The 15674-nt window shown below is 36.8% G+C and overlaps 1 protein-coding gene across 1 annotated transcript in view; it reads left to right on the forward strand.

Annotated features, from left to right (window-relative positions):
* The window catches only part of LOC126248390 (calcium-dependent secretion activator-like), a 1500396-nt gene extending 1485268 nt beyond the window's left edge, over positions 1–15128 (forward strand). Inside the window, exon 32 of the mRNA XM_049949341.1 lies at positions 9892–15128. Within this exon, the coding sequence (XP_049805298.1) occupies positions 9892–10093 (202 nt within the window). The 3' untranslated portion in view covers positions 10094–15128. The remainder of the gene's footprint in view (positions 1–9891) is intronic.
* Positions 15129–15674: the final 546 nt, after the last annotated feature.

A 15674-nucleotide genomic window follows, 5' to 3' on the forward strand; every position in this document is an offset into this window, starting at 1 on the left:
GACATCATCCTTCAGTCTTTCAATATAGTGCACACAACAAAAATACCTGCACCATCTACTGCCATTTCTGATGATACCTGCTGTGTAACGCTATTACTGAAGTAATGTAACATATGGCTGTAGGCAGCACTCTATAGTGTATATTTTATCGACGGTTTTGTGAGCCAACAGAACCAAATTTTCTTTTCCTCCATGCAGTACACTACAATGCAGAAAATAGTCGCAACTAGGTTAGTGGTGTCTACATGTTGCAAGGCACTTGTTAACACATAGTAAGGAACTGGGTTGCACAGGTCCTAACACCAGTATTCTTCTGGGAGTAAAATGATATAGGACTACATTGTAAAAATATTTAATAAAAAAATTTTTATAAACAGTTGGTCCCACTCCACCACTTACAGTACATACAAATAATATTTTGTTCATATATAAATTATCCAGCATTCTTGTTCATGTGCTCTCACTTTAAAAGACAGACAAATGCTGTTAAGTAGTATTTAAACAATTACTTAATGGTAGGTGTGATTGACAGAAGCATGTTTGGCACTCTTTCCAGCTGTAGTGTCAGCTAACACATGTGACAGGCCACTTCTTAAATTAGCATAGTAATCATATTTAAATAATGTTACTGGCAAATCTAGTAAAATATTCATTAAATAATTACAGAAGTATGATAAGATATTAGGCATTCATGCTACATTCATTTGCTGTGTTATTGTGGCGAATATTATGTTCTGGTAGACAGTCACATAATGAAAAGACATAAAAACGTAATAAATCAATAAATATAACACATACAGATAAGTAGCTTTGAGTGGTGAGAGCAGTAGTGCTGTACTATGACAGGAGACGTTCTATGGGGACATTGTATGTCCTGTGCCGCCAATGTTAAATTATCGAATTTTGTGACTCATTATCTTGGAAACTTTTTAAGACACTAACTTACAATTTTCCGTAATTATGAAATGCACCTTTCTAGATACACTGAACTAGAATTAATACTAAAATTGAATTGTGTGGCATGTTATCTTTTCTTTTTTCAAACACTCAATTTTTGACAGAATTTTGTAAATAACTGAACATAAAAACAAAACAACTCAGGATATTTTAATTATTCTAGTTCCGTATGTGTTGAATCTCACACTTCGCGTGCCATGAAAATTTCATGTCTCTGCCATCAGTACTTTTTTAGAAGGCGAGTAATTTATTGCATAAAATTTAGTTCAGAGATATTGAGGTTTAAAATTTTTTAAATTACAAACTCTTATAAAGACTTACATTTCTGCATCTTTTATGCACTAGAGTAGCCCTGGCCCATAATCTGTGTCTTCTTCTGTGTCACAACAGCACAATGCTTGCCTTCTCCTTTTCTTCCTTGCTTCTTTTGTCATTTACTTTGCAGCTGTGCTTCACATACACAAAGCTCATCCAGTTCCCACAGTCGTTTAGCTGTGTTCTGTCCAATTCTTACTCCTGACTTCTCCAGCACCTTAACTCTTTCATAGCTCCCACCATTAAAAGATATTACATCATCAGACACTGCTAACTTTAGAGTGATAAGGCCAACAAATACATTTTTAGGTACATGGCACCACACAACATTATTGAAGGACTCATTCAGGATTTGCCAAATCTCTGTAAATAGGTTTGATTGCCTCCATCACTGCCAAAGGAAGAGAATGTTGATGTGTAAATTCATGCAGGGTGCCATAAAATTCATCTTGCCTATATTTACACCAAGTGTTTGGTGGAGGTGGACACAAAGCATGACATGGCTCTTCACCGGTTGATATTCAATGAAAGAAAGTGCTCCACACAGCTGTTTTCATCTTCTCTAAATTGTCATAGTTATCTGTAATGGCCTCCCCCTAACATTCCTGTAATTAATCAATACTTTGTCCATTAGTCTTCCAGCACGTTTTATTGTCCCCATCGTTTTCTTGACATGTCCTACACACTCAAGTTTGTGTTTAGGAACATCGTATGGCTTACTGTTTTGTACTGCAATGAAAGCCTTGCTGTCTCCATCACCTAAGTAATTCACATATCTTGCACCTCTCTCCTTCTGCAAACGCTGGAAAATGCTAACTAGTCCTTTTACCTTCATTCTTCCACTTGTGCCATCATAATTTTTTATACACTGTTGCTTATGAAGTAGTCTGTTCTTCTGGTTCAGTGTACAACCTAGGTAGTACTTACTGAGTACTTCAAAATCCAAAACTTTTTCAGTGTCAATACTTATCGCAGATGTAAAATAACATTTAGAACTAAACCCACGCTTTTTCCAGGATCCATCCACAGCAATGTTGACGTCTGTGTCACCCTCATTCAGCAGCTTCTGATGTAGCAGCAACCACTGAATTTTCAGCCACAGAATTTACAGAGTCCCCAATTGCTGTTACATATTACGTATACCTAGAAGGTGGTTTTGGCAAATTCAACACTGTGCAGAGAACACTATCAGCCCTTACCCCTTTACCAATGCATCTAAGGCCATAGAACAATCTCCCATTAGTTTCATACAATTCATTACCTGAACACTTTCATGAAATATGAAATGCTTTTTCGTTTTTGCGCTTCTGACATTTAATTATTAATTTAGACACAACACCTATTCTAGTTCCAATATCCTCATAAAGTTTAACTTCACCACCACAAAGACAGCAAGGGACAGTTTGAGGAAGAACTTGTGTAAGGATTTGCGGATCAATAATGACATCGTCCATAATATCAATACTATTACCACTGTCACCGGGTTCCTAAAGTTACTTTCTTTTTCGATGCACTAGGCGGCGCCGTCACTTCAGAAACATTATCGTGGTTTCCTTCACTGATAGCACACATGTTTTCGAGTACTTCAGAATAAAATACAGTTCTCACGTATCTGTTACCCGGAAATTTGCCTTTCTTGAAGCTACTTTTACGCTTAGCCATAGAAGTTAGCTTACTACAAAAATAGCCAATAATCACACTACTTTCAACGAAAACTAGTATCAGAAACAAAGAATTGATTTGTTTATTCGTAATGCCAACTTCTGAGACGTAGCAGTAGGCACAAAAGAAAGCAATGCACAGTGTTTTGCACTGTGTAGTTCCCAAGATATGACTGCTTAATTGTGGCAGTATATGCGCAGCCGCGAAATTTAACAGTCACATGTCAACATTCAAAATATTATATATATATATATATATATATATATATATATATATATATATATATATATATATATATATATTATTTGAAGGTCTCACAATTGTCTTATTTTAATGTATTATATACCAAAATGTTCAGGAAAGTCCAAAGTACATTATGGAATAGAAAACAGAAAATGTCAAATTTCAGCAAATTTCACTTACAATATCCCCTTATGTAGAAATTGTGTGAACCGTTGAAAAGTTACAAATTTCAAGATTTATTGTGAAGACATTCAGGCCCTGTAAATTATTAACTTTTGTAATTCTTCAGATATTGAAAATATGATTATTTCACTGTTGTTGTTGTTGTGGTCTTCAGTCCTGAGAGTGGTTTGATACAGCTCTCCATGCTACCCTATCCTGTGCAAGCTTCTTCATCTCCCAGTACTCACTGCAACCTACATCCTTCTGAATCTGCTTAGTGTATTCATCTCTTGGTCTCCCTCTACGATTTTTACCCTCCAAGCATCCCTCCAACACTAAATTGGTGATCCCTTGATGCCTCAGAACATGTCTTACCAACCGATCCTTTCTTCTAGTCAAGTTGTGCCCCTAACTCCTCTTCTCCCCAATTCTATTCAGTACCTCCTCATTAGTTATATGATCTACCCACCTAATCTTCAGCATTCTGCTGTAGCACCACATTTAGAAAGCTTCTATTCTCTTCTTGTCCAAACTAGTTATTGTCCATGTTTCACTTCCATACATGGCTACACTCCACACAAATACACTCCTGGAAATTGAAATAAGAACACCGTGAATTCATTGTCCCAGGAAGGGGAAACTTTATTGACACATTCCTGGGGTCAGATACATCACATGATCACACTGACAGAACCACAGGCACATAGACACAGGCAACAGAGCATGCACAATGTCGGCACTAGTACAGTGTATATCCACCTTTCGCAGCAATGCAGGCTGCTATTCTCCCATGGAGACGATCGTAGAGATGCTGGATGTAGTCCTGTGGAACGGCTTGCCATGCCATTTCCACCTGGCGCCTCAGTTCGACCAGCGTTCGTGCTGGACGTGCAGACCGCGTGAGACGACGCTTCATCCAGTCCCAAACATGCTCAATGGGGGACAGATCCGGAGATCTTGCTGGCCAGGGTAGTTGACTTACACCTTCTAGAGCACGTTGGGTGGCACGGGATACATGCGGACGTGCATTGTCCTGTTGGAACAGCAAGTTCCCTTGCCGGTCTAGGAATGGTAGAACGATGGGTTCGATGACGGTTTGGATGTACCGTGCACTATTCAGTGTCCCCTCGACGATCACCAGTGGTGTACGGCCAGTGTAGGAGATCGCTCCCCACACCACGATGCCGGGTGTTGGCCCTGTGTGCCTCGGTCGTATGCAGTCCTGATTGTGGCGCTCACCTGCACGGCGCCAAACAGGCATACGACCATCATTGGCACCAAGGCAGAAGCGACTCTCATCGCTGAAGACGACACGTCTCCATTCGTCCCTCCATTCACGCCTGTCGCGACACCACTGGAGGCGGGCTGCACGATGTTGGGGCGTGAGCGGAAGACGGCCTAACGGTGTGCGGGACCGTAGCCCAGCTTCATGGAGACGGTTGCGAATGGTCCTAGCCGATACCCCAGGAGCAACAGTGTCCCTAATTTGCTGGGAAGTGGCGGTGCGGTCCCCTACGGCACTGCGTAGGATCCTACGGTCTTGGCGTGCATCCGTGCGTCGCTGCGGTCCGGTCCCAGGTCGACGGGCACGTGCACCTTCCGCCGACCACTGGCGACAACATCGATGTACTGTGGAGACCTCACGCCCCACGTGTTGAGCAATTCGGCGGTACGTCCACCCGGCCTCCCGCATGCCCACTATACGCCCTCGCTCAAAGTCCGCCAACTGCACATACGGTTCACGTCCACGCTGTCGCGGCATGCTACCAGTGTTAAAGACTGCGATGGAGCTCCGTATGCCACGGCAAACTGGCTGACACTGACGGCGGCGGTGCACAATTGCTGCGCAGCTAGCGCCATTCGACGGCCAACACCGCGGTTCCTGGTGTGTCCGCTGTGCCGTGCGTGTGATCATTGCTTGTACAGCCCTCTCGCAGTGTCCGGAGCAAGTATGGTGGGTCTGACACACCGGTGTCAATGTGTTCTTTTTTCCATTTCCAGAGTGTACATTCAGAAATGACGACATTTAAATCTATACTCGATGTTAACAAATTTCTCTTCTTCAGAAACGCTTTCCTTGCCATTGCCAATCTACGTTTTATATCTTCTCTGCTTCGACCATCATCATTTATTTTGCTCCCCAAATAGCAAAACTCCTTTACTACTTAAGTGTCTCATTTCCTAATCTGATTCCCTCAGCATCACCCGACTTAATTCGACTACATTCCATTATCCTTGTTTTGCTTTTGTTGATGTTCATCTTATATCCTCCTTTCAATACACTGTCCATTCCATTCAACTGATCTTCCAAGTCCTTTGCTGTCTCTGACAGAATTACAATGTCATCGGCGAACCTCAAAGTTTTTATTTTTTCTCCATGGATTTTAATACCTACTCCGAATTTTTCTTTTGTTTCCTTTACTGCTTGCTCAATATACAGATTGAATAACATCGGGGAGAGGCTACAACCCTGTCTCACTCCCTTCCTAGCCATTACTTCCCTTTCATGCCCCTTGACTCTTATAACTGCCATCTGGTTTCTGTACAAATTGTAGATAGCCTTTCGCTCCGAATTTTTCTTTTGTTTCCTTTACTGCTTGCTCAATATACAGATTGAATAACATCGGGGAGAGACTACAACCCTGTCTCACTCCCTTCCTAGCCATTGCTTCCCTTTCATGCCCCTCGACTCTTATAACTGCCATCTGGTTTCTGTACAAATTGTAGATAGCCTTTCGCTCCCTGTATTTTACCACCTTTGCCACCTTTAAAATTCGAAAGAGATTATTCCAGTCAACATTGTCCAAAGCTTACTCTAAGTCTACAAATGCTAGAAACATAGGTTTGCCTTTCCTTAATCTTTCTTCTAAGATAAGTTGTAAGGTCAGTATTGCCTCACGTGTTCCAATATTTCTATGGTCTTCCCCGAGGTCGCCTTCTACCATTTGCCATTCGTTTGTAAAGAATTTGTGTTAGTATTTTGCAGCTGTCACTTATTAAACTGATGGTTCGGTAATTTTCACATCTGTCAACACCTGCTTTCTTTGGGATTGGAATTATTATATTCTTCTTGAAGTCTGAGGGTATTTCGCCTGTCTCATACATCTTGCTCACCAGATGGTAGAGTTTCGTCAGGACTGGCTCTCCCAAGGCTGTCAGTAGTTCTAATGGAATGTTGTCTACTCCTGGGGCCTTGTTTCGACTCAGGTCTTTCAGTGCTGTGTCAAACTCTTCACGCAGTATCATATCTCCCATTTCATCTTCATGTACATTCTCTTCCATTTCCATGATATTGTCCTCACGTACATCGCCCTTGTATAGACCCTTTATATACTCCTTCCACCTCTCTGCTTTCCCTTCTTTGCTTAGAACTGGGTTTCCATCTGAGCTCTTGATATTCATACAAGTGATTCCCTTTTCTCCAAAGGTCTGTTTAATTTTCCTGTAGGCAGTATCCATCCTACCCCTAGTGAGATAGCCTCTACATCCTTACATTTGTCTTCTAGCCGTCCCTGATTAGTCGTTCTGCACTTCCTGTCGATCTCATTTTTGAGACGTTTGTATTCCTTTTTGCCTGCTTCAATTTACTGCATTTTTACATTTTCTCCTTTCATCAAGTAAATTCAATACTTCTTCTGTAACCCAAGGATTTCTACTAGCCCTCGTCTTTTTACCTACTTGATCCTCTGCTGCCTTCACTACTTCATCCCTCAAAGCAACCCATTCTTCTTCTACTGTATTTCTTTCCCCCATTCCTGTCAATTGTTCCCTTATGCTCTCCCTGAAACACTGTACAACCTCTGGTTTAGTCAGTTTATCTAGGTCCCATCTCCTTAAATTCCCACCTTTTTGTAGTACGGTATTTCACTATTTGCTCCAAATTTTGTAAGGTGGCAGATATATTCAGATTGGCTTTATTAAGGAACTGCGATTTGTTACTGAATGCCTAAGAGCTGTATGTAGCCATATTTCGGATTGTCCTGTAGTTTACCATTTCTGGTGCATCACATTTGTAGCTGGGCGGACCTGCTGCTTAGCATTCAGCCACATAAACAATTTGATCTTACCTCATATCAACTCTGTGTGTCCGAATAACTCTTCTACATATGTGTAACACTACACAACTCCACTTATTGTGACACATTACCTTGTTAACTTGGCGAATTTAGTCACACCAATATTTGATGTAACTTATATAAGATAATAAGGAAAATGCAAACAGCTCTTAGGCCTACCAACCTTGTGGCCAGCCTTGGAACACATCGCAGAGCATGCATTGTGGTCTTTGGTGATTGCACACACACTATTAAGAACCATATCCTGCTTTTTGTAATGTCCAGAGGCCAAACATAAATTGTGGTGACTTCAGTGCAATAATTGTCTCTAAATAAAAGTGTCATTTCCATATGTCTCATTGCATATTTCTTTCTGTTGCAATTTGTGCTATACCGTAGCAGTTCTTTCTGTATATGGGCCAAGTTTCATCAAGCTATTGTACTTAGCAATGACATATGATGTGAAGTTACTTTTCTCCTTAAGGTTTGTGTATTAGTGTATTAGGAGATGCTAAACCCTGCTTCATGGTTCATACTCAATGTGCCAAGCACAGGTTCCAGTGCATTTACAAGATGGAATCAATTATTTACAGTCTTTAGTTTGCAGTTGTATTCAAGCATACAGTCCCAGAAAGAAAAAAACTGAGTAGATTCATGGTCTGGCTAATTTATAAGCATATCTCCACAATGACCAGCTTCTTGGTATGAGGAAGCTGCTTGTGCAGTTTATGTTTGTGATGTCTCCATTCAGCTGCACATGTTATTTTATTAGTATGTGCTATGATACATTAGTGGGGGGTCAGGCATACTTGCAGCTTGTGGAGAACTATTTGAGTATTATACATACTAAGAAAGTCTTGGGAGGTTGTTGATAAACACACTTAATAATGTATCTGTGACCATCTTCATCTTCTTCACTCAGTTTCCTGTGAGATTAATACATGCTGCTAGCTTAGAGGTAATTGACTGACATGTTGACTGCTGCAAATCATATTGTATTTACCAACAGCTCCAGACACCTGTACTGAATGTCAACTTTAAATGTTTTAATTCAGATACAATGCTGTTTTCATTAAAGATGATTCTTGACCTGTAGAATAAGATGTCTATTAATCATTCAGTTTGGACATATGATCACACTCCAATTACCTATCACATATTCATCATTATATGAACAAAGGATGGATAAGCTACATTTTTCCATGACCAACGGTGAATTGTGTGCTGAGATGGTTGCTACCTTAAAGCAGCAGCACTGTAATTGGTATAAAAGGATGAGCTGGAGGACCCATTCACCATTCATCAGCAGTTAATTGAACATGACAGAAAGTCCCATTACTGAAATTTATGCCAGTCCAATTACTGAGTCCTGCAGAATGTCAAAAAAATTAAAATAAGTCACTGACAGCAAATAATGTTAGATATAATTGCCTGTATTTTGTAAACATATTAGAGTGAATAAATACTGTTGGTGATGCAAAATTTGAAGTTAAAATTTTTTGTCTGAGTAAAGTGCACTGCTAATACACTGTGTACAAACCCCATCAACAGATAATGGTAAGGAAAGAGTATACTTTACGAGTTCGTACATAGAGGCAAATGGTATTTGCACAATGTTACCACCCTAACACAATGTGTCCGTGCCAAACACAACTTGAATCGAGTTTTTAACTGTCTAATCCAGTTCAACTCTTGGCTAGTGTAGGTGCCATTTTTAAGAACGGTATGAAAAATCTTCCACCTTTAGAATGTATAAGTGTAAAAACTGTACAGGAACTGTAGGCAAAGCTGGCTGAGTACCTTACCAACACTGCATAGTTTTTATGTGTCACAGATGTGCAATAGAACTACGTGAATATGTTTTAAACAACCAAAAATTCTGTTGGAGCCTCTCCCATCTTATACATTCAAGTCTATTTTTCATTACAAGTAAAAGGAGCAATGAAAGGCAAATATTTAAATGATATTTAAGATGATAATGGAAATTTCATGATACCAGTGTTGGGTAATTTCAGCAAACAGAATGTTAGAGTAGCTTCCCATCTCCTCCTGTCATCACCCAAACCATCCAACACATCCACTCACCATAATAAAACTGCAGAGCTGTCACACTGTAGTTAGCTGAGATGATGTAGTGATTCCAGTGTATGTATGTTTATGTATATGTGTATATATGACCCTTACTGCTCTGAAGAAGACTCCCTCTAAGTACCAGCTATATTCTGTCTCAGAACTAGCTACATTCTCAGTCTTGTGTATGTGCATATCAGTGACAGCTGTTCAGTGAGTTGTTACCTACACACTTCCTGTTATTTGTTCAATCAGTCAAATGTGCTAGTGTTGTTACTTTTAGCTGAAATGCTTCAAGAATTCATTATACACATCATGAATAAGGCATTTCTTTTACTGTAATATTTTAATTCAAAAATTTATGCGTAACCATATGTTTCAACATGTTTAGTAGTTTCATTTACTTTAACTAACATTTTGTTAACAGGAGTTATCCAGAAACTGGGATTGATGATGATGGTGACCGTAGTAAACCAAAAGTTACCATCAGGGAGACTCTTGGTGAAGATGGAAACTATGTGGCAAAAATAACAAATGTGACAACGAATGTGGTAGGCAGAGTTGGAAATATGTTTGGAAAGGGTATTGGAGGTCTCACAAGTAAATTTGGTGGTGGAAGCTGGTTTTAGCAAAATGATTTGGCTTTCCTTTTGGTAACCATTAGGTCACTCAAAGGTGTTAGAATATTTTATTTTTTGCATATGTAAAGTGACTGAGCTCTGCCTGTGATTATATGACCTTGTATAAACCGAAGACAAGTATAATGCTTACAATGATTATTTGAAGCTCATAAACTAATTAATTGTATATTTTATACATGTTGTCATGGGCTGACTTAAATAAGCCCAAAAGCACACATATTTAGAATTAAAACAGTTTTGTATTGATCTAATAACCTTGTATGAAGAGAGTATTATCCCTGCAAGAATTTTAACATATTTAGTATAGTACGTGTGAAATGGGGCCACATGCTGAAAGTTATATATTGTATATAGGTGAAAGCACATCCATTGCTCTTGATCTTAGCAGATAACATGAAAGAGTTCTGTACATAGCCCTTTTCCTTTTTGTAAATGAGATGATATCTATTGTTAATAATGGAGGATTGAAAAATCATTCCTGTTGTTTAAGACTTAAATTTGTGCATGATTTGTTAACTATAGTATCATACCATTGAAAAAATTGTTAAGGCATTTAAATGCAGATTATTATTATGTAATTAGTAGTGGCTGCCGTAAAAAAGATAATTGTAAAATTTTTTAAGAACTTTTGTAAGGAAGCAACACCTGTTATGGTCAGCTGTACTTGTTTAGTGTGATGATCGACAATGTTGATGACTGTAACATAATAGAAATATTGGGTACATGGAACTACCTTCAGGCCTTCATTGGGTAACATGATATATTATACAGTTTTACTAAATGAAACCTGTAAAATAATTAATACATTCTTTAAAAGAAGCTGTTTATTGTTATACCAGTAACATGGTAGTCTTTTTGAGAGACTCTTCGTGAATCATTTCCATAGAATATCCATAAATGAATCAACAGTTACAATAATAGTGCTACATAAAACACAGTTGTATACTGTTAAATCTAGCTTTAATCCAACAGGTATTTAAACTATAATTGTGATACACATTTGACGTCAATATGGCATTGAGGTTGATCATGGCAAGATCCGCTGCTGTTGTTCTGTTAATCGAGAACACACTTTAAAGAGTTGTTGAAGTAACACCATATACATTGTTCTTTATAGGAAAAACTGAGAAAAATCGAAATAAAAACACTTGTTAGCTGATCAAAACTATTGTACAAATTTAAGACTTTAGTAATGAATTGTGCCTCAGCTGTTCAGGTATTTTAATAATGCACGTATTGTGAGATAAAAATCTGATAGGGGTATTTCAAGATCAGAAGAGTTATTACTAAATTTTTAATCATAAGAGAAAACAAATTTGTTTTTGGACATGATGCAGTGTATTGTATGTTTATTTTCTCAGCAAAATTAGTTGGTACATACAGCAGTTGGTGACATGTCCATCTATTTGTGTAATTATTATACAATGTGCTAGGGTGTTTTTGTTACTATTCATAATCACAGTTGTTGTTCACTTATAATAATGCATTGTAACAAAAATAACAGTTTGTGGCATATTACTTATTTGCCACAGTTTCTCAATCCTACTCATCACCCCATATTATCTGCCACACTAAAGACAAGAGTAGATAGCAAAAAGTAATATTACTGAGAGGTCATTGTTGTGGCACTAGCTGAATTTAAAGTAGAACTCTATGAAAGATAAAAAACATTTTGACATAAGAATTCGTAAATTTCTCTTCATACTTAGTCATCTAATTTCACAGTCTTGAACTTACGAATAAATATATTGCTAATACTATTGACTAACCTTATGAGAAATAGACATCAAATCATACCCAGTAATCTGAGTAGATGAATAAAGACAGCATATTTCAATTACTGAGTAAGATTGTTTACATAATCAAGAATCATTGGTGACAATAGATATACTCTGCTGAGTGCTTGTCACTGATAGAAATTAATTATATTTATAAGTATCCTATTATGAAAGTCAAATATTTCATGGAGTTCATAGGGGTGGTCCCACAGTTACCTATAGACTTTTAACAGTACACAGAGCCATAATAAATAATGTAGAGTTTGTGTAGCTATTTAATCACAAATTGCATGATTATATTTTTGAGCAGTATGAAACATTTTTATTTACATTTTGTTTGACCATTCATCACTGCAATTCATGAAAAAATAATTCAATCATGAAAATCTTTATTGATGTGTAAGACAGATTTTTAAATCACATGAACACACTGGCATGTAATACTAGTGACTATTACGTAAAGGTTTCTGATATTTCATTAGACAAGGTGGCTAACCAGCACATGCATATTTCCATGTTCACATACACACACACACACACACACACACACACACACACACACACACACACACACACACACATACACAAATAAACATTATAACAAATAAAAAGAGTTGCATGTTAATTGACGAATGGACATCATCGAATTACTTTCATTTAATCTCTGCAACGTTACATTATTTAGGGTGGCTTGTGTCCTATTCATAGTTAAAGTGGAAGCAAATGTTGTTCAAAATGGGGTAGCTGTTACAACAATATGTACATAAGAACATAATTAATAAAATATCACAGATAAATTTATACAACAAATTTCATTATTGCCTCATTGGTATTTTCAGTTAGTGTAAAGGTTTTTACATGTCTTACCGTGTCTTGCATATAAAAGTGTCTGAGAGTCATTAAACTTTTGGATAGTGTTGTCCTAATAATAAAATACCTAACAACAGTTCATAAATATCTGAATCTTAATTTTTAAATTGAATCACACTTACAATTATATCAGTTGTCATGGAGCACATTGTCAGTATAGGTATTCCCTGTTATATATATTCTTACATACAGCTTGTAATCAATTCAACTTTCTGTTAGTGATATATGCTCTAGGAAACTGCACACTCAGAGGTGTTAATATCAGGAAATGTCTCACGCTCTTGATAAACCTTTCAGGCCTTTGTGTGTGAATCGGATGTATGAGCTAGAACCGAATTCTGAACTTCAATTTAATTTCACCCATTTCTTCTAAAAAAAAAAGAATTTCCTGAAATCAGCATTAGTATTATTGGAATTAAAGCTGCATGCATGTCTGTCAAAACAGATTTTTTCAGTAATTTACTAGCAACTTCATTATTTAACTGTGTTTATTTCTGAATACTGGATGAAATGCCAGATATAGCTCTTGCATCGCTTCATACACATGTGCTAAAAATGTAACTCTTCTGACTGTGCACAGTAGTTACACATTAAGTGAATTTCACCTTCAAACTGTCTAGCTGATCCATCATCATCATCTTCATCATCATTATCATCAGATTCATAGACTCTCTCTGCCTAAGTGTACTATCACAAACATATAAATGTACACCCTCCCCCCCCCCCCCCCCCAAACATTCCACTACAAACCAGACACACATACACTGCTAGACTGCTCCATCCTTTTCTTTTTCATCATGAGCTCTGTTATGGAGTTTAGGCTCTTCTCATTGATTATGTGTAAACTTACGCAAAAAATTAAAATTTATGAATAGTATTGAATCATATTCTATGACTACATGTAGCTTTAATGAAACTTTTCACAATGCAATTGGAAAGCAGAAATCTCATATGAAATCTCCAACAACACCTAACCCATTTTGAAGTGACACTTGCTGGTAATATTTTTTCATGAAGTAGTAAATGTGGTATAAGGACAATATTTATAAAAGGGATAGCTTTGTCATCAATACTGATTTGTGCAAACTTGTAACCTTAGTTCATAGGTATACATTTTGTCTCGAATAACAGTAAAGGTAAAATACAATAGCAGCATCAATTTACTTAAATCAAAATTAGTTGTCTAGCTTGTGTTGTGTAACTTATAGTTTTATTACATTCTTATTATTATCATTATTATTACTGTTATTGTCATTATTATTATTATTCATGTTGTTGTTATTGTTGTTGTTGTTGTTGTGGTTGTTGTTGTTGCTGTTAGCCAGTGCCTGTGCAAAGCTATAAAGCATTGCAAGATTTTTTATGATTTGATGTTTTAAGACAAGAGAGTGCCTTATGGTGGCAGTACTGGTGATATATACACCAGAAAAGTTGTTGATAAATTACAGACTATTGAATTTAGGGAAGGTAACTTTGGTTACTTTAGAATAAGTGCACTTACTTAGTAATGACTTTGGTATAATAGTTTTTTCTGAAAATAATGCACTTTCCCAAAAAGCCAGAAACAAATTTCAGAGGAAAATGTTGAAGGTTAGTTTTATTTGCATTAATGATTAAAGTGTAATAAATATTATAATACATTCTGGATTATCAGAAAAACTAAAATTTAGTGTATGTATTGTATTATTTCATTAAATGCAAGACACATAACCAATACATATGACATTTAAAATAAAATGCTCGGGGCATAAGCAGTTGTAAGCTTTCTATTCTATTTATGGGATTGGTTTAATTTGTGCTGCTACTAGCTTTTAAGGAAACATTCATTCTTAAAGTTGTGCATCTAAAATAACAATAATGACACTTCTGTTAAACTTGTATTGATCTATGGAACAGAAAGTGATCTCTCCCTCTGACCCCTCCCCCATTCTGCCTCCTCATACTCTGTTGTTAAAAATGTTCATTAGCCGAAAACTTAAGATAACTATTGTAGGTGCAGACTAACATGATCTCCATACATTTCTTTTCTTGACACCTATTTGATGTTAATTTTGAACATCCTATGTATCTAAATGCATTTTTTCCAAAAATATGGATTCTGTTATTTTCCAAAATGGACTGCATCTACACCTTTATATACACCATCAATAAGTAACATATTTATCCACCATATTTATTCGCTTTTAAAAAATTTAATCCTTAAACAGGTTCTTCCAGAAAACCTACCAGTTTTATTGGGTGCATAACATGGTAGATATTTTAGATTATTGTCAGATTTTAAATATGCTTTCTGAAGTGCAAGTGGAAGAGACATTATTTACACTAAGGAACAACTAAATGTACCTATACTTTCAAAGAAACTGTTTTGCTTTGAAAAATTACATGCAGAATTACTTTTTCACTAAATTTTTAGTGAACTGTATGATACCTTTCTGCAACTACATATATTCATTTATTATTACTGATAATATACACACTTTTGCAAAAGGAATGTATTGTAAGTGTTATAGTCAGAGTAGAAATTCTTTTAACTGATTTTTTAAGTGTTCATACACAAAATTATTGTGCATAAAATAATTAAATGTGTTCTCCATAACCTAATTTTTGTCATCCTCTTACGTTTCAAAATCAGAAAGCTGGAAATAATTTGTGCACTAGATAGTTACCAAAATAAACCCATTTCATATATTAAGTACCACAATGATAATCCATTTAACTGCCTAAAAGCAATAGTCAACTTTACCCAATATAAGTGAAATTTTTTCCTGAAACTAACTCTTATCACTGTATGAACATGACAGCATGTATATTAATATTTCATCTCTGTGATGAATTTTCTTGTTAAACAACCAATACAAAGTTATAACTCAGCCATGTTTTAAGCTGGTACACCACAATTTGGGAACAGATAATTAAGAGAC

The sequence above is a fragment of the Schistocerca nitens genome, chromosome 3 (assembly GCF_023898315.1).
Source record: "Schistocerca nitens isolate TAMUIC-IGC-003100 chromosome 3, iqSchNite1.1, whole genome shotgun sequence".
NCBI classification, from domain to species: Eukaryota; Metazoa; Arthropoda; class Insecta; order Orthoptera; family Acrididae; genus Schistocerca; species Schistocerca nitens.